The sequence below is a fragment of the Heteronotia binoei genome, chromosome 7 (genome assembly GCF_032191835.1).
Source record: "Heteronotia binoei isolate CCM8104 ecotype False Entrance Well chromosome 7, APGP_CSIRO_Hbin_v1, whole genome shotgun sequence".
Classification (NCBI taxonomy): Eukaryota; Metazoa; Chordata; class Lepidosauria; order Squamata; family Gekkonidae; genus Heteronotia; species Heteronotia binoei.
The window spans coordinates 33247883-33274488 of record NC_083229.1 but is presented as its reverse complement, the minus strand read 5'-3'; the positions used below and the strand labels follow the sequence as shown (position 1 = coordinate 33274488).

General features: G+C 42.2%; 1 protein-coding gene across 1 annotated transcript in view; it reads right to left on the bottom strand.

Annotated features, from left to right (window-relative positions):
- Nucleotides 1-26606, bottom strand: part of RSPO2 (R-spondin 2) — a 169234-nt gene that overhangs the window by 66120 nt on the left and 76508 nt on the right. Inside the window, exon 3 of the mRNA XM_060243323.1 lies at nt 3778-3966. Within this exon, the coding sequence (XP_060099306.1) occupies nt 3778-3966 (189 nt within the window). The remainder of the gene's footprint in view (nt 1-3777; nt 3967-26606) is intronic.

The following is a 26606-nucleotide window of genomic DNA, read 5'->3' as shown; positions in this document are numbered from 1 at the left end:
GGGAAGCTTTGCTGCTGTTCAGCGCCACCATCAAATTCTGCAGCTGCCCACCCAGCAGGGGCAGGTCACATAAGGAGTCAATCACTTCCTGTCCCAACTATCAGTTTGTTTCCAGATCTTTAGTCCTGAGACTTGGATTTTTCCAAACAAGTTCCAGTACATCAGACCAATGCCCCAACAGATTGCATGGTGGTAAATCACACTGAAATCAATGGGATTTATCTCTAGATAATGTGTACGGGTATAGAAGAGGGGCAGGGGTTGCAGATCTCTACCATAAGGACAGCACCACATGCCTTTAATTAAGGTATTTTCCAAGCTCTCCTCCCAATTCCTAATATTACTGTTATAACTCCACGCTCTCTCACTTGAATATACCTTTCCAAAATGCATTATTTCCACAAACATGAGCAAGTGATAACAAAAACCAGCCTAGAAAATAAACTCCAATGTTGCGGAGGGGGTGGGGTGCGGGGTCTCAAAATGGGAAGAGTTCCTGACATCACAATTAAAGCACGCAAAGCTTAGGCCAAAATTCCAAAGTGCTTCACAAATGAAATATAGAAGCTATACCCTGGGATCATTTTCATCTCCCAGCCGAAGGCAGCCACATGGTAAATATTAGGCACTGCACAGCAACACTTGAGAATGCAAAGCAAGGAACATCATCCTCAAACAGATACCGCAAGTTTAGTAAAAACAGGCAATATGAGAATTATGTATCTATGAACTTGTGCAGAGCATGCAAGCTAATGTTCTTTTCAGGGAATTTTAACAACTTCACCAGACCTATGAATGGGACATTTTACCTGGAACAAAAAGTGTTGTGTATACCCCACAGTTATGCTTTGAGGATGTGCTAATGCCTAAAAACAATAAATTCTGTTATTATGCAGTCTACAACTCTGAATACAGAACCAAATATAGCTCTTTTTAAAAAAGAAAATAAATTATTTTAAGCTAATATAGTTTCAGGAGGTAGCCATGTCGGTCTGCAATAGAAGAGCTCAATAGCACCTTACCAGACTAACAAGATTTTCGGGGTATATTTTTCATCTCGGACCTGATAAAGGGAACTTTGACTCTCAAAAGCTGATTTCTCCAAAATCTTGTTGGTCTCTAAGGTACTATTGGACTTGGACCTAGTTAAGATATATTAGAAGGGGATGTGGGATGCTAGAATAACCACTATGTGAAGGGACTGGCAGGCAAATATTGTTATGGGGAGAAAGGGCTTCTCCAAAGAATCTTGACAAAAAGGAAAAGAACACTGGTAAATAAATTTGCAGATTTATGCCAGCACACTAACAGAATGGTGCGGGATGCTTCCAAACTAGTGTTTTGGGTGCAGCAGCATTACGGATGATTAATCAACATGTCAGCTGTCAGTACTTTTTAGCTGCAAATTTTCAGTTGAGCAAATGGGTTCTGTCTTATACTGATTCGTTGCTGACTCATTCTGAATTTTGACATATTTTGTTTCTTTAATTGTAAAGGAATAGTATATTAACATAAAGATGCAGAAGCACTCCTGCAGTTGGTTCTCATGTCTTCAGCCATCTTGTCAGAATGCAGAATTTATCAGTCCCAGAGATTTAAAAAAGATATTATTTTCCCAGGACACTAGTGCCAGTGATCACCCGAGGTGGATCAACTCCTGCCCCACCCTCCACTGCCCATGTTGATCCAGTGAGCAATGTGAGAAAAACTGAAGGAGATGATGGCATAGCACCTCACCAACAATGCCCCAGGAATTGACCCATTCTCTGTGGTATTTACTAAGGAGATCAGGGAGATTCCCACAGTGCTGCTGGGGAGAGTGATGGTGCTTTCCGGTGATCACCCAAAAGTGATGCTATAGTATCTTCCCCTGCTCAGACTCCACCTTTCCTAACTGTTCCTGACAACTGCAGGCATGGCCCTGACAACTCTAGTACAAGTATACAAGCCAAGGCTCACAGACAAAGGCATTTCATGTGGCCATTGAACATCTGTTGACAAAGGCTTTCTTTGAGAAAACTTCTATTCATAAAAACCTCTGTGGTGGGTCTGCCATACGTACCAATCATTACTGGGCATTGCAATGATCAAAAGATGAATCAGGATCCTAAATGGAAGAAAGTGCATGCGTTTACAACTAACCTGATGAGACTGGTCTGTTAAGCACTGGTGTTTTCCCTCGCTTTCACCCTGCGCGTCTGTTGGGTTTTCTTTGTCATTCTGCATTCCCACTGCTTTCACTGTGCATGCCTGTTATCTGCCCACCTCATTCTGAATTGTTTTTCTTTCCTTCAGCACTCAGTTCACTTTCTGTTCACTGTGTGCCTGGGTTTTCTGGGTTTTGCGGCGTTTTTTGTTTCACTTCCAATCCAAAGGAAATTCAAAAGCATAGATTTCTTTGGATTATTACACCCTGCCCCTTTTCTGACCACTTGGAGGCCACTCCTCCACCCACCTTGAGGTCTTGCCGCCCAGTCCTTATTGGTCAGTTTCACACTGGGTGTGTGTTTTTTGGAAACAGGAAATTCTTCAATCTGTATTTACTCCTGGTAGTCCAGCAGCACAGAGCCAAAGGGGGTGGGGAAGAAGAGGAGAAGAGAGGATATAAAAGGGAGGCTTCAGTGACAAAGGGGAGCTGAACAATCTCCACTCCACTCACGCAAATAGAGAGTGATAAGCACATGGGGTGCTCTTGCCAGATCCCTCCTCTTCACTGAAGCCCCCCTTCCTTGGGCCATGTGACTTTTTTGCATGAGAGTCCCCTGCCCTTTATAGCCTGCTTTGTTTACTAAGGCTCTATCACACAGTATTTATCAAAAAGATTTCCTCAAGCATGGAAGATTGGATATTTTTGTTGTTGTTGTTTTGCAGTAAAAGGCGGGCAACTTTCTGATTTCATATTTGAAGTGGATGGAACCTTAGATTGTACATGAATTAAGCCAGCAAATGGTAGAAGCATGAAAAGAAATGTGCACATACGGGACTGTAAATCAATATGAAAAGAGAACAAAAGAGCATTATGGCAGCATTCCCCAGATAAGCAACAGGTTCTCAAAAGCAGAATGTAATCCTTTACAAGGCTGACAATTAAAAATGAGGACAAATGCAGAATAAAAACCAGGATAGTTAAAAGGACATCACAAATTCTTCACACAGAATTCCACAACTTTCTAGGGATAATGGTTTGTATCCAGCAATGCACAAGCAGAAACATAAATGGACTTAGCACAGTTCTGCTTGCACGAGATCTTGTACAACACCTAGCACCTTCCTCCTTATATATGATCGTGCCGGGAAATTGGTACAAGCAGAAATACAAGGGGAGATACATTAAGTATGACTTACTACAAGATGTTACCGCAGTCTTTTCTTGTGTTTTCACTCATGCAAGAACTTTAGCAGAAGTGGAAACGTTATGCTGGAGCCAATCCATTAACAGAAGTGGGATGGCAAAGAGGTCTTTAATGTATAGTGCCCACAATGTGCAACAGAGAGCAAGTATGTCAATTTTGGCAGCTCAGTTAACAAGAACACACCAGGAGCTCATGAATATACTGTCACTGATAGTTCTTTTCTGACAACTACAGAAGAGATTTGTTTCAGAACACTGCTCAGACTATGGAAAATAACTGGTAAATGCAACACATTCTGTAGAAGGTAACTAGTGATTCCCTTCAGGAAAGGTAGTTTGTAATGACTTAGTGACTTACGAAGGTATCACTGCTATGTCCTCTGTGCTATATTGTAGACTTTAAAAAACAGCAGGAAAAAACTCACTTGAACATCTGTTCATATCTGGGGCTCGGAGACCATAGTAACCTGAAGGGCAGGAATTCAAGCATTCACCATATTGCCTCATTCCTTCTCTTCTAAGAAAGAAGAACAACTTATGCTGACATCGGATGCATCCATTGTCTTTGGAGCAAGATAGGCACCCTTTGCAAATTGGATTTGGTCCATAGTTAGCTGTAAACATTTTAAAAAGAGAGAAAATAAAAGAGAGATTACTAATAAAACCAAGAACAACCACATAATTCCCTTCTTTAAAACAGTGTTAGAGAAATCTTGGGAAGAAACAAGAGTGAGATGGGAAATTTGCTTTGGAAGGGAAAGTTCCATTTCTTTATTACCATGTGGTATAATTTAACAAGTCAAGATTATTAATAAAATGCATGATATTAAATACAGCTGGAGATCAAAACAAAATTAGCCACAGTTCTGCTAAATGAATCCAGTGAATTACAATTTATCTATAGTATACATATTAATGCATCCCTTCTGCCAGCACTGGAAGACAAATGAGTTCAAACGGGGAAATGTCTTTATTTTGTCCAAAACCCCCCTATTTAATATGTCAGACCATTTATTAATTGCAATATGCATACTGAAAGGGAGAAATCTTTCTGTTTGAAACAAAAACATAATATGATTTTCAGCCATTCTCTTCTAAGTCAAATAAAACTTACACCTGTACGTATTATTTCAATAACTTCTAATCTCCTCAACAGCTAACAGACAAGTCACATGTAAGTACTGAGAACAGGGGGGAAAAAAGGGGGGGGGAGTACTGAAGTAAAACAGATTATTCTCTAGTTCAGCTGTGTGCACAGCAAAAACGATTCAATTTTTTAAAAATAAAAATTAATATCCTGCCATTCCTCCTTGGCACCAAAAGCAGTTAATGACATATCATTAAAAACATGCAACCAACCAATGTACAATACAGAAACAGTAAGATCAATAGATACTTTGTAGAAGTTAAATGCTATACTTTATTTATAGCCAGCCAAATTCCTCCAGTTCTACAAAAGTCTGAAATAGGGTTGCAAAATCCAATTCAAGAAATGTTGGGGGACTTTGGGGGTGGAGCCAGGAGCAAGGTTGTGACAAGCATCATTGAACTCCCAAAGGAGTCCTGGCCATCACATTTAAAGGGACTGCACACCTTATAATGCCTTCTCTCCACTGGAAATAATGAAGGATAGGGGCACCTTCTTTTGGGGCTCATAGAATTGGACCCCCTGGTCCAGTCCTTTTGAAACTTGGAGGGTATTTTGAGAAGAGGCATTGGATGCTATGCTGAAAATCTGGTGCCTCTATAAAAAACAACAACAACAGCCCCCCTCAGCCCCAGATGCCAACGGATCAATTCTCCATTATACCCTTTGCAAATCAGTCTCACTGGGCATAATGGAGTTTGTCAGAGGACATTTTCATCCCCTCCCCCTTTCTAATGACTCTAAAGTGAGGAGAGGGTCTCCAAACCACAGGATCCCCACCTGGGAATTGGCAACCCTAGCTTGAAAAGATGACCAGCCCCCCAAAGCACCTGTCCCAATACACACTTCAAAAGCTACACACGTATCTGCTGAAACAATACTGTTCAACATGATTGAATTAATATTGGAATATAACAGAGTATATTAAGTGTGGATTATACCGTTTTTCCTCTTGCATACACTGGAGTTCCATGAGTGAACTCCAGACAGATATTTGGCCTTGAAAATTCAGTCATGGAGAGGGCAGAGGTGGGGATGGGGACTTAGCAGGGTCAAAACACTCTTCCATGACATACCCATTTTAAAATGGGCTCTTCCCAGGTTGCTTTCAGAGTTTAAAAATGAGACATGATGCAGGTACCTGCTTTATTCTTTACCAAGATTTGGAGCAACCCGAAGATAGGGTTGCCAAGCCCAACTCAAGAAATATCTGGGGACTTTGGGGGTGGAGCCAGGAGAGCCTTTTAAATGCCTTCCTCCCATTTGGAATAATGAAAGATAGGGGCACCTTCTTTGGGGGCTCACAGAATTCGACTCCCTGGTCCAAGCTTTTTGAAACTTGGGGGATTTTTTGAGGAGAGGCACTGAATGCTATTCTGCAAATTTGGTGCCTCAGCCTAAAAAAAAACCAGCCCCTCCTCAAGTCCCAGATACCCACAGATCAATTTTCCATTATACCCAATGAGAATCAATCTGCATAGGGAATAATGGAGTGCCAAGCAGACATTTCCCTCCCCGACCCCACTTTCTAATGACCCTGAAGTACGGGGAGGGCCTTCAAACCGGGGGATCCCCTGCCCCCACCCTACCTGGAGAGGCTATTTTAATCAGAGAAACGACACAGGTGGAGCAATCCCCCTTCCTCAGCATTGCAGTCCCAATCCGTACCAGAATCCCCAGGGCAATTTTTAAGGGCAATACAGCACATCTAGCATTCTGGTCACAAAGTTCCAACATCACATGTAGTTTGTTTGTTTGTTTAGTAGGCTTATATTCCGCCCTTTTCCATAACAGGCTCAGGGTGGATTACAACATAAATTGAAAGATAAAAACATACAATTTAAATTTAGAACAATAGAACAAAATAAAGTGCATCATCAGCGGGAAGGGCACATTTCACAAGATGCAGCAGTTTTCAGCCCAAAAAAGTGATGGCATTAATAAAATTCAGCACAATAATAAGGCTGTAAAGCATGATGTCACAATAAGGGAGGCCAACTGATGGGATAGTGGCTGGAATAGGACGCCCGCTGCCTCAACCAAAAGCCCAGCAGAATAGCCTTAATTACAAGAATTTGCCCCACCAGAAATGCTCTTAGCAGAGTGGCCAGATGATTCTAGTCCCAGCCACCAGCTGGATCAGGAGATTCTAGTCCTAGTCAGATCATAATAAATTTGACTTGACTTGAGATCTCCCCAAAACCTCCAGCAAGCTCAAAATCAAAACCATCAAACCGCCTCAGAACACAACTCCCCAAAATGTTGGAAATGCAATACCAATCACATAATTCTATGAATCTTGAAAGATCCATCAGTGAACAAAATGCACTTCCCCACCCCCCATCCCCCGCCAATGCATTAGCAGGACAGATGGATCACAGATAGTCGGGTGGGCACTGGGCACCGGACAACAGAGATTCAGTGTGGTGTAACAGTCAGAGTGCTGAAATAAGAAGACATGGGCACATATCCCCACAAGGCTCACAGTACAGTCTGAGGTAAATTTGCAACATACTAAATCCAGTGGGCTGAGAAGGGTAACTCCTCAGGATCATATTGTCAGGGCCAAATGTTTTCTTTCAGCTTAACTCATGTATTAAAACAGAAGAAGAGAGTACTATGTAGGCCGCTCTGAGCTCCTCAGATGGAAGGCAAGATACAGGCACAATTGTGAGAGACAGATAAGCACCATACCCAACGTGACCACAAGACAAATAATCAGGGGCATGTCAGGCAATATTTAAATATCTGCATAGCAACAACAGAGTTACAGGAGGACTGTACAGCCTATGAGATAAGCATTAGGAATCAGTAATTCCTAAGCCTTTATTTTCATCGTTTCTGTCCTCACTCATCAATATAGGTTTTCATTCTCCATTGACCTATACTTTTACTGTGAATTTCTCTCATTAAATAAGAAAGTTGATTTCTACCTGATAGTTTTCTTGTTATATGTCTCAAAGAATTCCCTTTTCAAGATTCTGTTCACTCCATGGTCCATCAAAAGATAAGGCTTTCTAGGAACTGCCAGAAGGTTGTTATATACAAGGGATAGTGTCCGTTTACTGCAGTCTGAAAATATGTTTGCCTTTCAGCTACCAGAATAAAAACAATCCTGCTTAATTCCAGAACACCATGACAGAGTTTGGTCCTACAGACATAGACTGGGCCAGTTCATATAGAATCACAGAGTTGGAAGGGGCCATACAGGCCATTAGTCCAATTCCCTGCTCAGTGGGGATTCAAACCTGGGTCTTCCAAGTTTTCAGTCCTTAAAAAAAAAGTTATTAATCCGTATTACTATTCTAGTTAACTCTGCGTTACTTAGACCAATGTCTGTTTTGTTAACCATTACAATTTTGACAACAAACAATTTCACAGTTTTAAAAAATTGTGAGAACCTTGTCCCCTCCTCCAGCTGAGACGTCCTTGGATAGCAGGGTCCCTCTTTTATTTTGAACTTTGTTGTTTTAATGGACACACCCTTTTGAAGCCAAAGTTCCAGGGGATCTGAAGCCTGGGGAGTCTTTGAAGGTACCTGGGTTCAACCAGGACATTGGAAAATCCCAGGAAAGAAGAGGAAGAGGGTGCTGGAAATAGAAACAGATTAAGAGCTATCTCCCCAAGGTTAGTGGCATATCATTCCCAATAGCAAAAGCCTTTTCAACACTGGAGACATACCCCAGAGGTGTCTGCCTAGCCCAAGGAATTGCAATTTCGTTAACCAATGTCTGGTTCCCCCCTTCCTCTTTCCTTAACTAAACCAAAAAAGCAATCATGATTAATTTGCCCTACATCCTGTTTCAGGAGCTATCTAAACCCACCCAAACTTTTGTTTCCATGCAGACCTGGCTGCAGAGGCGTCACTAGGGTGGGTTGCACCCTGGGGTGTAACTGATTCAAGTCACCCCCCCCATTGGGCATCACCCCTTTTGGAGGGCTGCGTCACCCCCTCCGCACACAACCCCGCCCACTTCACATGGCCCCTCCCTGATCCGCATTCCAAGATACCAGTTTTGCAGCATTTAAGTTTCCCCCACTCACCCACCCGCTTTTAGCTGAGCCGGCGGCAGCGCGGCCCCGGTTTCAGAATCCCGGCCAGCCCACACACAGCAGCAGCGTTCTAGTCCCAGGGCCAGCCCCTTCCTGTTGGGGGGGACCATGGGTCAGTGCCTGGGGCCAATGAGAATGCTCTGGGAGAGGGCCGATGGCCCCCTTGGCCCCGCCCTAGTGACGCCGCTGCCTGGCTCCCTTCAACGTAATTAAAGTATGTTAATCATGTTTCATCACCCAGGCTCTTTATGTCCATGCAGGTTTGGCTCACAATGGGCTAATCAAGGTATTTTTTCCCACCAAAGCTTGACAGCAGTTACCTTTGAACTAGCCAGTGACATTCAAACTTTTTAGAAATCTTGACCCAGTCAGGATAGCCAATACCCCACCTATTCTGAGGATCATCTGTCCATAAAAGGAGCCAAGTAAAATGCAAATCGTTCCTCCCTTCGCCTTTTATAGATGCGCCCTCTTGCTGGGGTGTGTGTGAGAGAAGGAATCAGCTCTCAGATGTTCCGTGTAAGTTCTTTACATTTTTATTGTTTTTATTTTATGTTATAATATATACAATAAAGCTATTTGTTTGTGTTTACAATCACTCTCTCACACTATTCATAATTTTATTTTGGGTTATCCACACCAAGATCCACCCTGGTATATGGAGGCTACAAAGATCTCACGTTATTCCTTCCTGGAACCCTTTTTAAAGCTAATTTCCTCTTCTCTGGGCCCAGTTTAGGTAACAAAATATAAAAATAAACAGATTTTAGCCTATATGGCAGGTTTTCAGGAAGAGAAGAGGAAGAAATGGCATAAAAAAGCAACCTATCATCTGTACTTCAAAGCCCCGTGGCTCTTAATTTTAACTGATTACCACCCATCAAGTCCAATATCTTCATCCAATGCTCCCCTCCCAGACCAAAAGAAACACACACAAGTCCAAGTAAAAAAGCTTTCATACAGGTACTATACTTATATCAGCAACACAGATTTCAGGCATACATTGTGGCTGGTGGCCGTTAGTCAACACCTTAATATTCAACTTTATTACTATTAGCAATGTGCAACCTTTTTAAAGAAGTCATTACAGATATCGTAAGATTTCATCCTCTATATAGGGTGAGCAATAGAAAACATTTCTCCTCTGCAGGCTGTCAGATGACATTGTAAGCAGGGAAAAGAGGTTGTCTAAAATCCCAAAACCCTGACCCGGATGGCCTAGGCTAGCATCATCTCATCAGATCTCAGAAGCTAAGCAGGATCACCCTCATTAGTACATGGATGAGAAATCACCATGGAAGGTCAGGGTTGCTATGCAGAGGAAGGCAATGGCAAACCACCTCTGTTTGTCTCTTGCCTTGAAACCACTTTGGAATTGTCATAAGTCAGTTACAACTTGACAGTGCTTTCTACCACAAAACATCAAATGCTTCGTTTTTGTAGATGGGCAGCTGTATGGCCCTGGCTGAGAATCACTGGGAGACTTCACACAGGAGATTTGCCCCCACCTAGCCCCACCTCCCACTCGGATTAAAAGTGCACAATCACACGAGCACATCTGCCCTCCGAGCTGCACCCGTAATCATCCCGTCTCCAGATGCCTCCTATCCGCATTTAAAAGCTACCTGGATTTTCCCGGTAGCATCCCCCTGAATCAATGTAGGTCGCATAATCGGCTGCTGTCTGAATGCCCTGGGGAGACTCATAAACAGAAGAGCTGTGTGATCCTGCCAAGTCGTTTCCGGCAAGGTTGGGGGGGGGGTTTCCCCCAGACCCTTCTCCGAGGTGTGCTTCTCCACTTCTCCAATTGAGCGCGCACACAATGCCTTTTTTAAAGAGACAACCCTTTCCGCAGTGGGTCCGTGTTTGAGCCGGGCTAGCAGCATGAATGGGCAACCACGGACTGCTGCCGGGATTCTGCCACTTCAGTAGCAGCTGTCTGATTGCCTGGAAATGATTCAAACTTTGGTGGATTTTTTCTGAACAGGATAAAACCATGTCAATTTCACAGTGCGAAACCAGCCACTGTTCTAGCCCAATATTGTCACCAGGCCTTGAATTCAGCAGGAGCTCACAGGAGCACAGCTCCTGAACCTTTCTGACGGTTCCCCCTCCTCCTCCCCACCTAGTCCATTGAATAGTAGGTGCAGCTGCGTAACAATCCCTGGATTAGGAAAGCGGGCAGCCAGCCAGCCACCAGGAACTTTGCCACACCCCCAGCAGCCCTCATTAACCCCTGGAGAAGCCCATGCCACCCTTTCTCCACTTCTTATGTGATTATGGGCTTGTTGGCCTTTTGACTGGGGGCGGGGCGCGGCCTAGGAGAGCTCCAGGTGAGTGAGGTCTGCTTGGGCTGGCTGGATCTCTAGCCAGCCCAAGCAGGCCTCGCTCACCCAGGGCTCTCTTTTCTTGTGTTGTGTTGCTTTTGGTTGGTGGGGGGGCAGCATATGCTAATGAGTTCTGCTAATGAACTACACCACCTATTTTTCTACAAAACAACCCCTGGTTGTCACCTTCACCTCTGCTACTGAAATCCTTTTGTTGTTGAAGAGGGCAGGACTTCAGCCTGCCCTCTTCAACAACACATGGAAAACAAAGGATGTTGCATTAAGTGATGGTCCATGCCCAATAGGATTTAAGAGCTCTCTTTGAATTGAAGGGAAGACAGGCACCTTGTTCCTGTCATCTGAGATATTACGGAGAGCGGGGTAGGGGCAGGATATGCCCTAAGTACCAGGAAATGCTTTGGTCAGGAGGACACTCCAGGCAGCATGTTTCTGAAGATTACTATACTTCTTGGGTGGTTACAATGACTTGGTCATAAGGTTTATGCCTTTCAACATCAGAGACATAGTATAATCGCTCAGAAATGCACCGGCTGTCATTACATTTAATTTAATTGCATGCACATGCATACTGAGACATTGAAAGATACACTTGCAATTCTATCCCGGTTGGCAGTGCCTATAACTATTGGTTGTTGAATCTCTTTATTCCCCCTCCCTCCCCCCACTCCAGCTTCTTACCACATACTCTGCTGACAGAACACTCCATTCTGTGCACCGTTGCTGTGAACTTATGTCTCAAATATTGAAAACTTAATTTGTTTTTGTCAGTCTTTTAATATCTAAAATATTTCAGCTTGCTGCTCTGGACTAACATTAGTCTCATATGCAGGTGAATAAACAGAGATTTTAATTTTTCCCCCTTTGATGGCTTGTTTATTTTGTCTTTTATTGTAAGTTTTAACTTTTTCCAAACCTCAAAATCTGCAGGGATCCAACCACACGGGATTCCAACACAAACACAGGCCCAAACCCAGATCCACCCAAACAGCCAAAGACGAAAAAAACAAATGTTTCAATCATTTTTTAAAAGAGGGGAAAGAGACCAATGCTTAAAGAAAATGGAGCAATATAAAAAGGAAACCTGGTAATAGAAACTGAGGTCAGACACTTCACGCTTGGGAGCCGTTAATCATAAAGCTTGGACAAGAGAGGGAGGCAGGGAGGGAGATGGAGAAATCCTAGATAGTTTAAATATGATTTCATAGGCACCTTGCTTATCCCAGGTTAGGATGATAAAAAGAGAACAGAAGAAACAAGAAAGTTCTGAGGGTCTCTGCACATGCTGCTATAGCTCCCCCACCATATCCGGTTTGCAACAGGGCCAGCCTTAGGCTGTCTGGTACCCTAGGCAAGGTTAACTTCTGGCGTCCTGCATTCTGCACTGATAACATCATCGAGTCATGTGGTGGTGGGGGGGGTGGAATTCGGCACCCCCAGAAGGTCAGGGCCCTAGGCAATCGCCTAGTGAGTCCAGTGGCAGGACTGGACCTGGCTTGCAAACTCACACCTGCCAAAGTGAGAGCTTGGTACATCTTCTGTAACTTCCATTCCTACAAAGGAAGTTGAGTTTGTAGCAAGCAGTGCTCCTTCAACCAGGACGAGAACTATCATCCATGCAATCTGATTCTATCCATTTTTTCTTGGGGGATTTACTCCCTTGTGTGTGCACTTGGGATAATATCCTCAATAGACTGCATTACAAGTATTCAAAATACTTCATGCACATTCCTGCAGTAACCCTTACTGTAAAGATAACATGGGCCATATTGCACTGAAACAATACAGTTTACAAAGCCCTTGGGGGAACGGTTGGTGTGTGTGGTTTGATTGCTGAGGGGGATAGGAAGCTTTTTTCCCCTTGGATTGGATTGCCTACAGTCAGAAAACGCTGATTCTCCCTGTAAAAGTAAAACCTTTGATGGTGAAGTTGCAATGGCACAGAGGCAGTTTGGAGGAGTTTGATTTGCTTTCACTTTGCAAGATTCCTTTTTAGGAGGTGGAAACAAGCTGGAGGAAAGAGGCTATCTTCCTCAGACAGGGAGCCAGAGTGTGGAAGGCTGCAACTTTGGAGGAGAAGGTGGTAACCAGCATTTCCTCTAAGCTGAGTTAGAGTGAGCTAGCTCACCGATTTTTAGCTTTCGGCTCACACATTTTTGTCTTAGCTCAAGAAGGATGACACCAGAGCACGCTAATTTATGCAGCAGCTCACAACTTTAATACCAGTAGCTCACGACTTTAATGCCAATAGCTCACAAAGTAGAATTTTTGCTCACAAAACTCTGCAGCATAGAGGGAATATTGGTGGTAACTATAGAGTAGTGCTGATAGTGGAGAAGAAAACTATTTATTATTGGAAACATCACTTCAACAATACCCCACCCCCACCCCCCCAAAAAAATCTCCTTTTCCACACCTCTGGGCAGTGGTGTTGAGGTCGATATCTACAGGTTTCTTAATGTAAATCCTCCAGATGGCTTTGCTTCTTTTCCAGAAAATGGGGGGAAGGCTAAATAAACAAGCCATTCTCCCACAGTTGATGCTTATATGTGAATAATGAAAATTAATTCTTAAATGGACATGTATGAAGTTTTGGATGAGCGAAAGACAAGAAAGGCTGTTTTAAACATGCCTGTGCTACGTTTCTGTAAAAGGAAATCGGATAGCTATGCATTTGGCTGAGTGCAAGGAGATGAAATTCTCTCCTACTTCCTTTTCTGTATCAGTACTTAGTTCTCCCGGCCCCTTCTTACATACTCAGGGAAATACTGATTGCTACGTTGGGGTCAGGAAGCTGCTATTGTCATTCACCTACTATTTTCATTCAGCATCTGAAATTACCTTTTTCAAGTTTACATCTCCAGTACCTGGCATTGCATTTTATGGCACGCTTGGCCCAGCCCAACAAAGTGACATTTATGTCAGATCTGGCCCTTGTAACAAATGAGTGATACCTCTACTCCAGAGAGGCAATCAGCAAGGCACTCTTCCTGATCCTTCTCCATGTTAGAAGCCACAAGGTTTGAAACCATCTTAAAAATTTTCTACAAATAAAGGGCAGACAGTTACACATGTAAGCTCTGAACTCCACCTGGATGTATATCTGGATCTAGACAGTGTATTTCTATGGGTTTTGTTAAGTTTTTCAATTTTCTACCATTTATAATGACATGCTACTTGCTGATTTAGATTTTACATTAAACATGTTTTGCATTTTGGATACAGTTTTGTATTTTTTATGCACTCTAAATGCATCTACCAGATTTTTTACCCATAAACAATGAGGGTTTTTTGCTCCTTAAAGAGGAAGGTTATAAAATGCCTCTAACCAGAGAAAGGTACTAAAACAGTGCAGTCCTAAACAATCTAATCCCATTGACTTGAATGGATTTAGAAGTGTGTAAATCTGTTTAGGATTGCATTGTAAATGGCCTACGTGTCTGAAATTCTTCATAGTGGAAGCATATTATTTTTTAAAGGTTTTGGACCCTTGGCGGGGCCAAGAGAAAGCATGCGTTTAGGAGTGCAGGAAATATGTGCTGAAAAGCTCTCTGCATGCTCCTAGAGGCTAGCCTCTCCAGCAACAATTCACTAACGCTATTTTGCAAGGTCTACCAGATGTTCTTAATTTCAGTAGGCTTTTGACTAGCTAGCTTCTTGACAATGAACATGGTCATTCTGACCTCTGATTTATTTAAATTATGTATTTTACTTTGTGCACACTGCTTTGAGTAACAGAAAAGTACTGTATAGATGATTAATAGATCTAGGTTTATTTCATAGTATTATCACAGGAAAACCTATCAAGGGATGCCATGGAAAATGCATACAAATAAGTGAAAATTCACCAATATCACCCTACATAGGTTAGCTCAACTGTGCAGTACATTCTGAAAAGGTATTCAACAAGCAACTGCAAAGATGGTGTTTGCTATGCACCCAAAATGTTGTGTGCTTGGTTCTCCAGTCACACTTCCCTTGGCTGCAAAGCACACACCACTCTTCTCCACAAACAAAAGCCAGATGTGCCAGGTGCACTTCACACTGAGAACTGGAGCATACATTGGCAGAGGTCCTCCTGGATTGCATCATTCCTAGTAATAGAAAGACGCAGCTTCTTGGGCTTCCACTTCAGCTACTGAAGCCAAACACAGATCACAGACAGCTCCTGAGCTGATGGGCCTTGGGCAGCCACTGATAAAACCCATCAATGCAACCATAAACAAACACTGGCTGCATTGTCCCGACCACAGGTCCCAACAAACCAAATATACCATTGAAAGAAAACAGATAACCTGGATTTAATTACACCATGACTAACAAATAAGCCCAGAGAGTTAAACAGATCAGGGAGCCATCTATCACATGAATGGGGCTGAAGATGTTTGAATTATTTTTTAACTGTCCATATAAAAAAAGTTGGGACTAACAATAACAATAGTTTGTATCTGAGAAAAACAAACACCACTTACCGGTACATCTGGTTCCATCCTTATTTCCACCCATCAATTCCCCTAAATTCTTGAAAAGTATTGGTGGACTTGGGGTAGGGTTGCCAATCCCCGGTTGGGGGAAGGGGATATCCCAGTTTGGAGGCCCTCCCCCTACTTCAGGGTTATCAGAAAGCAGGGGGGGAAGGCAGGAATGTCTGCTGGGCACTCCATTATACCCTGTTGAGACTGACTCCCATAGGTATATGGGTATAATGGGGAATTGATCTGTGGGTACCTGGGGCTTTGGAGGGGCTGTTTTTTGAGGCAGAGGCACCAAACTTTCAGCATAGCATCCAGTGCCTCTGCCTAAAAAAAAAAATAATCAAACATCAAAAGGATTGGACTAGGGGATCCAATCCTATGAGCCCCCAAAGGAGGTGTCCCTATCCTTCCTTATTTCCAAATGGAGGGAAGGCATTTAAAATGTGTGTGGCCCCTTTAAATGTGATTGCCAGAACTCCCTTTGGAGTTCAATCATGCTTGTCATACTCTTGCTCCTGGCTCCACCCCCAAAAGACCCCAGATATTTCCTGAGTTGGACTTGGCAACCCTAATTTGGGGAAGCCCCATGGTGGCCCTGGGAGCTACAGTAAAGGGGGAGGGGGAGAGAGAGAGAGAGGGAAACAGACCCAACTCCTTCCTTATAACAAAGAAAGCATGGCAGGCAGAGTAGCTTTCTGTTGGTGCAAAAGATTGGTACAGTTATATTCAATTCATTCTCATTACAGCCTCCTCCCATTTTGTATCAAGACTCTCCAGCAGTAGATTCAAGGGGATCTTAAGAGACTGCCGGAGGAAAGGAAAGGCACCACAACAACCTTATGCTTGCATTTCACATTATCCCCAGATTGTGAATAGCACAAGCAAATAAATAATGAGAAACAAATCCATTCCACAAAGACTGTGAGTCAATGGGATGACAACTATCAACGAGAATGGCTGAAAGCATTTGCCAGAACCTCAGATGAGCAAAAGCATGCCTTTTGGGCAAATGAAAAGGTGGGATTAACACATAATAGATAGAAAAATAGACTGGGCTCATTCTGGGTCAACCAGAAAAAAGAGCTTTCCCCAGCACTTTCCTTCTGTTTCAGTATTTATGTGTATGCATTAAAGTGAAAGAGAAAGCAAGAGACTCGTTCATAAATCGAATGTGCATGCAGGTCAGCAATGTAGGTTTTATATTTACATTACAAACTGCTTTCAGCAGATGATGTGTTAGGCCTCATGAGTGAGAACTCCCTGGTCAGTGAGGATCTTTGAGGCAAATGAAGTTCAATGTAGCTAAGTGTAGCAAATGAAGTTCAATGTAGCTAAGTGTAGCAAATGAAGTTCAATGTAGCACACTGGAACAAAATAAAACAAAAGCTGAACTTGCTGAGACTGCAAAGAGAAACAGATTTTGGGGTCACAGAAGATAGCTCAATGAAAATGCATGCCCAGTATAACACTGGGTTGAAAAAGGCAAACTGTTCTGGGAACTATTAAGAAAGGGACTGAAAATAAAACAGCTGATATTATAACACTATTGTATATAGCTATGCAGGGCTTTTTTTGCAGAAAAAGCCAAGGAACTCATTTGCATATTAACCCACACCCCCTGGTGTTACTCATTTGCATATTAACCCACACCCCCTGGTGTTTGATAGAAAAAGCCCAGCTAGAATTCATTTGCATATTAGACCACACTCCCTGACGCTAAACCAGCCGGAACTGCATTCCTGTTTTTTAAAGAAGCCCTGGAGCTTGTGAGGAAAAAACCCCTTACAGAACATAATAGTCACCAGCCTGGTTGCCAGAGTGCCTGGAGAAGTAACTCACACACGTCTGGCCGGAGAGTGTGGGTTTGCCTAACAAGGCATGGAAGGGACTTGTACAGTACTAGCAGCCATAACACTACTATAGCACTCGACCGGTGAAAGAGTGCTGACCAGGAGAACAGATGGTTTCCCATTGCTCCGTGTGACGTCCATCTTGGCCGTGGAGCAGGAGAAGTTGTGCTGCCAGGAGCTATCCAGACGAGCGGTTTTCAGCACTGACCATGGAATCCACCGTGGAAGGCTAACACCACATGCAGCTATCTTCCTACCATGCCAGACTCCATTCCAGCGAAGCGAACGGCTCACGTACTCACCAGATGTCACCTTTACATACAGCAATCAAGCTTATCCCAGGCGTGTACAACTGTCCAACCGCCACAGTCTTTGTTCAACGGAACTCTAGACAAAGACTGGTGCCAATGGAAGATTGAAGAGAAGAAAGACCATCTCCACCCTGAGCCAAGTGTCTTTGTGTAGACTGGGTGTTACCTTAGGCAGCAATGTGGCCATGTATTGTCACCATTGCAGCGAAGTTCAACCACTCCCATGTACCTCCACCCCAGTAGTTTCACCCTTTCCTTCCCTTGACAGCTACCCTGGAGCATCCCACCTTGGCCCATTGTTACCTGGAGGTCCAATCAGGTAACTAGTGCCAAGACCTCATTGGCCCAGAGCAGGCAGTCAATTAGGTGTCCCCTCCAAACCAGCCATTGGCTACCATACAAGTCTAGCCCTTATGGTCACTGCGGAGCTTCCCCTTTTTCTGAGGTCATGCACCAGCTGACCACTTTCCTCCTCCCTCGCACCTCCCATCCCCTGAGGGCTCAAGGTAGTCCTTATAATCTGTGGCTTAGCTACCTACAGGTATGCCTCTAGCAGTATCCCAGTGCCGCTGTCTAGATCCATCCCCGATTCTGAGGCCTAGTTTCGGGTCCCCTCTCCCTCATTCCTCGCTCGTCGCCATTGGAGCCTTCCTTGAAGACTACAATCAGTAATTATCACCCTGTTCGTTTATCCATGTGTTTCTCTATGTCTCTCTCTAATTTTCTTAGGACTGTATGTATGATTTTATGAGTATTTTATCTTGTGTGAGAGATCTATATTTTCTAGAATAAATTCAAATTGCTTTTACTTAATTAGTGTCCCTGGCATATTTGAGCAGTAGTTTCTGGATGTGGAGCCTGTATACATAGACTCTGATCCTTTTTAAAGTCAAGTGCCCACCTGTCAATTCCCCAACCTCGGTTTTGAGGGCATTTCGGCTTACAAGCTATGGAGCAGCCTCATTTAAAAATTGTGTGCAGTTTTGGTCATCATATCTCAAAAAGTATGTTGCAGAGGAAATACAGAAGAGGGCAACCAAGATGATTAAGTGGTTGGAGCACCTTTCCTAAGAGGAAAGGCTGAAGAGTCTGGGACTTTTTAGTTCAGAAAAGAAATGACTTGGGGCGGGTGGGCGGGAATGACATAAAGTTTATGCACAGGGTACAGAAAGTGGATAGAGAAAACTTTTTCTCCCTCTCCCCAAACACTAGAACTTGGGGACATCCTATGAAGCTGACGCACAGTAGATTCAGGATGGACAAAAGGAAACAATTCTTTTTTCAGTGAGTGATTGAAATGTGAAATTAGCTGCTAGGTGATGTTACAATAGACAGATTCATGGAGACTATGTCTATCATTGGCTACTAGCCATGATGACTAAAGTGAACCTTCACATTCAGAGGCAGTAAACCTCTGAATATCAGGCCAAGAGGCAATGTCAGGGAAAAGCCTTGGTTTCTATACTCTGCTGTTCAGTCTCCAGAGTAACACACTGACCACTGTATGAGGCAGGCTGCTGAACTAAATGGACCACTCACTTAATCCAGCAAAGCTCTTGTCATATTCTGGTCATTCTCATAAAAGAGATCACTGGCTGAACTGGCAATCACTTCAGTACCAGAGGGAAATATAACAACAAAACTTCTCATACAGCCAAACCATAACTCTCAGGTTTCCTTGGGGGGCGGGGGGCATGATACTTAAAATGGTATAGAGGTTTGTTTGTACCATGACACTAGCGCAAAGGGGAAGAACCACCGCAGTACAGTGCCAAAGATGGTTGTCTTTGAGGCAGGAAATCCAGGTTCAAATCCCTGCCAGCTATAACATTCTCCCTAGGAAAGTTTCTAATCTTTACAAAGTTATTGCATGCCTAAAAACCATTCAGATTTGAATGCAAAGGGTGGCATGTTTTAGTAGTGCTCAAACTGGTTCTGTTGTATGATTTTTATTGATGGTTTTCTTTTATTGCTGCCAGGTTTTAGAAATTTCTAGGACAATTCAGGCTGACACTCTAGTTTTTAAAGTCATTTTATGGTACTTTTAAAACATCCATTTGTTGTAACCCAACCTAATGATCCAATTACAGACTGAAGGGAAGCAGATGAAAGGATATAATAGCCAAATGAACAAATAAATAAATACTACAACCCCAGTCAGAAAAACAGAAGGTGGGTTCTCTTTCCAGTTTTATATTCAATAGTCACACACCTTCAAAACTGTGTGCTCAATAGCCTTGTCAGCTTTGGATCTCAAAAATATTGATCCAGCAGGTAAAATGGGAAGTAGAGCCAGGGAAGACCCTGGTCTATCAGAGATAGAATCAAGTCAAAATCTCATTTTTTAAAAGATGATATAAACTAGTACATTCTGAGTAACACTTGGCAGAATTTGAATTTCCTTGGCCTTTTATATATGGTTGTTTTTTTTAATCACACCTGGCAATTCTAGTGTTCTCTCTCTATGGATAGGATTATCTCTCATAGGTAGCATGAAAATGGGTAGCAAGCATAACTGTTATCACAGTCCATTTATACTAATTTAAGAGCACACAGCTACCCTATATTCTGATACGGTTTCAGCTGCAAAGTAGGAAGCCATTTTCCTCAGAGGGCTTTCTGGTTGATGTCTGTGTCTTCAAGTATAGCCAAGTCAAAATTTATGCATGTTTCAGAAATATTCTTTTAAAAAAATCTGAACTGACAGTGGTTAAAGAGCCACATAGGTGCATGTGAGGAAAACATTTTCATATGGATATATTTTATCTAGTTAATCTGCTGCTATCACGGCAGGGGGAGAGGAAGGATGAGGCAGGTTTGACAGAGTAAAAATAAATCATTCTCAGAGGCCAAGAAAAACATTTAAACAGCAATAATAATGGCTTGATTACTGAACAACACAGTGAAAAATGGGTAGAAAGTAAAAATGACTGACTAGGATAACATTTTTACTTGCTTTATATCCATTTTTCACTGTGTTGTTCTGTAACTGTTCCTCCTTAGGAAGGGCTTGGTCCCAATAGGAAATTTAAGGCACATAATTTTTTTCCCCCCAAAAAAGGTTTTCTGGTTAAGTTCAAAGTACTTCATATGTATCAAAGTCAGGCCGATGTAGGACACTTTGAAACTCCTACCCCTTTTCATTTAAAGTATAATTATTACTGCTTTGAAGCCAAATTCCATGGATACATAAAGCATGTACGATTTCCCTCTGGAACTATATTCCTTTTGAACTCTCTCCTGCCTCCTGAACACCAACACTAAAGTGTAAGCAGAGAAATGGAAGAAGATTCCTGGACACAATCTGTAATTAACACCAAGAAGGAAAAATTAAAAGACAGCTACTCTAGAAAGCATACATTAGAGTTTACTTTAAAGGTTTAGATTTGAAAATGCTCAAAACGTAAGCATAAGATGTTCAATGCGGGAAAATGACATTAAAAGAACTGTGTCTTTTAAAAGCACTCTGAAGTCCAAATTTCCTAAAAGAAACAAGAGTCTAGCCAAGTTTAATTATGCTTTCTTCCAACTGGAACACTCCATAAGTCTTAAATCCCTTACTTAAGTTTTATTGCCAGTAATTAGGCAAAGCAAAAGTTGCTTTTCCAAAAGATAAATGCTGTTTAAACATTAGGAACTGTGAGGCAAAAGATAACCTACTTCAGCTGAGATGCAGTCCAGTCAACTTTTTTTCACGCTAAAGATATAAGTTTTCCTTGGATGATGATTTTTTTTGGACAAAGATTAATCTCCAGTAAAAACCATTAAGCATTCTGTATCAATGCCAGGAGTCAAGTAGCACCTTTAAGACCAACAAACTTTTATTCAGAATGTAAGCTTTCATGTGCATGCACATTTCTTAAAACGAGGAATGAGCTACAGTAAGCAGAACTATATACAGCTAGTAGCGTTAGAATGCAAAGTGGTATAAAGTTAAAATCCAATAGCAGAACAGTAAAATTAAGAAAGGAAATGCCAGTCTGTACCTGTGCAAATTTCTTTGTAAGGTTGATGGAGTTTCATTCCATGCGGCTTAATGTGGTGTATTCCATGTAGATAGATCCAGGTGAGCAGCCATGTGTACACGTGTATACAGTGTACACGGCTGCCCACCTGGATCTGTTATCAATGCCATTTAGAATTTCAGGTGGGGAGCCATGTTGGTCTACAGTAGAACAGCAAGATTTGAGTTCAACAGCTCCTTGAAAACAAACAAGATTTCCAATTTATAAGCTTTTGAGAGCCAGAGGTGTCTGATAAAGGAAGTTTTGACTCCTGAAAGCTTATACCCTAGAAATCACAGGAGTGACTAGATTTAAATCTGGATGTCATTTATACTTAGATTGCTTTGAGATACTTAACAAAACTCAATTAAGATCATTTTTCTCTAAAAAAAAATATCTTAGAAAGCAGAAATAAAAAAAATTAAAAAGTATTTTATCTGTAATTAAATAACATCGTGCTAGACACTATAGTTTTTTTTTTTTAAATGTGCATAGTACTTTAACAAAACTCACAAAATGACTTGATCGACACATGACTCTGAGCCTACTCACGGGGAGGACGGTATAGAAGTTTAATGAAATAAATAAAGCATGTTACTTGATTGTCTGAGGACACACTCAGTGCTTATGTTTTACCATTTTCTTCAGTGCAGAAGAACTTCTTCATGTGCACATACTTCTGTACATGTAGAAAGGTTCATGTATGCATTGAAGAACTTTGAACATCTCTGAGTTTGAAACGTTGCCTGGAAGTATATTCCTCAGATTTCAACAAAAATTCCTGTCATAAGCCCTTTGTCAGTTATTACAATTTTGGTGTTCTCATTTTACATAGTTTTGGTGTTCTCACTTTTCATACTCCATGTGCTCAATACCTGTATTTACCATTTTCTGTGAATATGCAATGTGCAGATTGTCCCTCTCTAGAATGTGTATATTCTCCATTGCTAGAATGTGTAAATATGTAGCCTAAAAAATGTGGAATTCCAGTCACTTGTACCACTACTGAAAAATACTGTGCTGACCTGTGAATAGAAGATTGCAACTGTACATACTGAGAGGATTGCAAGTGAGGCAGAGACACCAAAATAATGACTGCAAAGGTTGTAACATGGTTGGAATCCTGGTCAGCGCATCACAATAGAAGACTCAAACACACATGGCTTCACATTTATGAATGGAACTGCACCAGGAAAATAATAAGTGCAAAACAGACAAAGAATCCACACTGTTTTTTCATTCCCTACTGGTCCCTCTCTTGAGAACTTCAGAATGAGAGTTCAGTGCCAAAACTGCAGGAGCATTCTAAAGCTTTCATGTCTATTACAGTGCACCCTCATTTCTACTTTTGGAGGAACAATTTCTTATATTCCCTTCCCACTAAATTCTATGTGCTTTCTTTCTGTGGAAATGAGGTGGTGAGGAGTCTGCGGACCCTATAAGAATCAATTCCTAGCATCAACCATTCATCCCAGAAGAGACTTTGTGCATGAAGGATCCAGGAAAAGTTACTTCAAGAGAAATCACAAACTACACTGTTCCTTTGTCCACAGAGAAGGCATTCCAACAGAATCAAGAAATCAACCAAGGTTACCAAGCATTGCATTAGAACAAATCATATAGACTATGAAACGACTAAAGGGGAAAGTTCACCTCTCCACAGTCCACTAGAAGTTAAATGTGTCTTAATTTTTTTATGGTGTCCCATGTTATCTATAAATCTACATTGTCACCTCATTTGGAATATCGTATACAGTTCTGGTCACCGCACCTCAAAAAGAGATTCTAGCATTGAAGAAGATGCAAAAAAGGGCAACTAAAATTATTGATAGAACATTTCCCTATAAAGAAAGGTTAAAGAAGTTAGGGCTCTTCAGTTTGGAGAAACAATGACTGAGGGGTGACATGATAAAGGTTTACTAAATTATGCAAGGGATAGAGAAGGTAGAGAAAGAAGTACTCTTCTCCCTTTCTCACAACTCATGGGCACCCAATGAAATTGATGAGCAGTAGATTTAGAACAGATAAAATGAAGTACTTCTTCACCCAGTGAGTAATTAACATATGGAATTCACTGCCACAGGAAGTGGTGGCAGCTGCAAGCACAGACAGCTTCAAGAGGGGATTGAACAAGCATTTGGAGCAGAGGTCCATCAATGGCTATTAGTCACAAGGTATAGATAGAACACTATGTCTGGGGCAATGATGTTCTGTATTCTTGATGCGTGGGGTGGTCACAGTGGGAAGGCTTCTGCAGTTCTGGCCCCAATGGTGGACCTCCTGGTGACACCTGGTTTTTGACTACTGTGTGACACAGATGGGCCATTGGCCCAATCCAGCATGGTTTCTCTTATATCAGTTTTGATGAGTCTGAAACCATATCAATTGTCATCTACAAACAAGCCCTGTTATGTGTCACAGGATGTCTGAACCTTGTGGCTGTTTTATGCTGGTGCTCCCAATCTAATTTTCATTTAATTTTCTAAGTATTACAAATTTAGAGACACATCTGGGGTAAAAAATATAGGGAAGGGTGACACATTCTTGGATGCAGCCTTTTTTAAAATCTCACCAATCTGCAAACAGTTCTGTACATTAAGTGGGGAAATCTGGCATGGTAGAATGCCCATTCATTGACTCTTCTCTCCCCTTGCTTTCAAGTTTCACTTTAAGCAAACTCAGAAGGCTATATTCCTCAAGCCTGTAAGACAAGACTTTGCAAACACCTGACTGTAGAGCAGGAAGTCCTCAGGCACTGGGCACTGAAAACTACACTACACTAAATGGGCTTTCAGGCACTGTTCCTCCACTCCTCAGGCACGCCTCAGCCAAAAAGGATATGCAGCCAAAGTCAGTCAAGCTGAATAAAATTTCCATAGTCATATATGTCCAGCTCAGCAGCAGATTGTGACGAAATAGCTGGCAAAAGTCAAAATGTCAGCCAAACTTGGAAGAGCTGAAGCCATGAACAACAGATGTCCTGGAGGAGCTGCCGAATGTTGACAGGAAGCAAGGAGAAGCGAGAAACTTGAAGAGCATGGCAAGAAGGAAGTGGCAAGTGCATAAGAAGAAAAAGTGAAGCACACAAAGCTGAAAGCCCAAAGAAAAGAAGACAAAATGCACTAGGTGCCATAGCTTTATGGTACATAGGTTAGTCACTAGCTCTTTTCAGGCATTACAACCATGTGTACTGGGAACTTACTACTGGGAGTATGACCAACCTGAGACATTGCTGATAGGCCTAAATATGTATGGTTGCCATTCAATATTCCCTCTAAGCTGTGAAGTCTTATGTGCCAAAATTCAACTTTGTGAGCTATTGGCATTAAAGTTGTGAGCTACTACATAAATTAGTGTGCTTTGGGGTCATTTTTCCTGAGCTAAGACAAAAAGGCATGGAGGCTAAAAATCTGTGAGCTAGTTCATGCTAACTCAGCTTAGAGGGAACACTGTTGCCATTCTGTGTGAAGAGCAGGGCTTTATTTTTTTAGTAGAAACGCACAGGAAAACAGTTCCAGCTGGCCTGGCATCAGGTGGTGTGGTCTAATATGCAAATGAGTTCCTGCTGGGCTTTTTCTACAAAGTGAAGAGATTTCTGGATCTTGTTTTGAGGATTTCACATTATATAATACCCATGCTATACAGAAAATCTGTATGTTGTTCTCTTCACACATAACGACAACTGCATGTACCATGGAAGTCTGGGAGTATCATGGATAGTGTGTGCTCCTACGACACAAGATTGTAACATGTGAAACAGTCTTCTCCGTAGTGCCTATTTTATATCTTTTTTTCTTCTCCAGAGAATCTGTATGTCAAGCTTCTCAAAGTAATGTCTCAGACGGGTAACTGCCACCATTTGCCTGTGATGTGCTACACTACAACAAAGCTGGCTACCAAAACTGACAAGCCATGCTTCATATGTGTAATCCATGTCTGCAATCACAATTAGCACAAGGGTTCCTGCTGCTTTGACTTTTTCCAAAAGTTCAGCATGCAGATACAAGATACTGGCTCTATTCCAAGTCATCTGTCATCCACAATAGGAATCGAAAGGGGACAACAAGTTCTTTATTAATTTGTGCCGGGCTTTGGGGAAGGAAGAAACAGCTGAAATCCTCGTAAGTTTTTCTTCGCCCAGTGTTCTTAAGGTAAAAGTAGAATAACTCAGGTGTGAACATATATGAACATATGAAGCTGCCTTATACTGAATCAGACCTTTGGTCCATCAAAGTCAGTATTGTCTTCTCAGACTGGCAGCGGCTCTCCAGGGTCTCAAGCTGAGGTTTTTCACACCTATTTGCCTGGACCCTTTTTTGGAGATGCCAGGGATTGAACCTGGGACCTTCTACTTCCCAAGCAGATGCTCTACCACTAAGCCACCCTTGTCTTTTCCTCTGTGCAGGGCTTTTTTTGTAGGGAAAAACCAGAAGGAACTCATTTGCATAATAGGCCACCCCTCAGGCATCACCATTGTTTCACAAATGGCTCTTTTGTAGAAAAAAGTCCAGCAGGAACTTATTTGCTTATTAAGCCACACACCCCTGATATCACCACTGTTTTGCGCAGGGTTCCGTAGGAAAAAAGCCCAGCAGGAACTCATTTGCTTATTAGGCCCACACCCTGATGCCAAGCCAGCCGGAACTGTGTTCCTGTGCATTCCTGCTCAAAAAAGTCCTGCCTCTGTGTATGCCAGATAACTGGAGCTGGGGAGAGGTCTGTAACACCTACAAATACTGCCTGGCTACTACAACAAGCCAAAAATTATGAACTCCCTGGAGGCAGTCAACACCGAAAGCCAAATGTTGGTCATAAGGATGTTTGTAAAACATGACTTAAGAAACTTTGACATCAGTTAGTGATGAAACCCTGGCAAGCAATAGAAACATCTGTCATTAGACCTTGGGATGACATACAAAACTGATGAAAAACTGTTCCTCTAAATCCAGAATAAGCAAGTATAAACTTGTGACACTGTATCACCATGACTTTCCCAATGAGCTGACAGATCCAACACCCAGGCAAGTGCTGCCAATCCTGGAATGGATACTTCAGCAAAGAAATGTGTT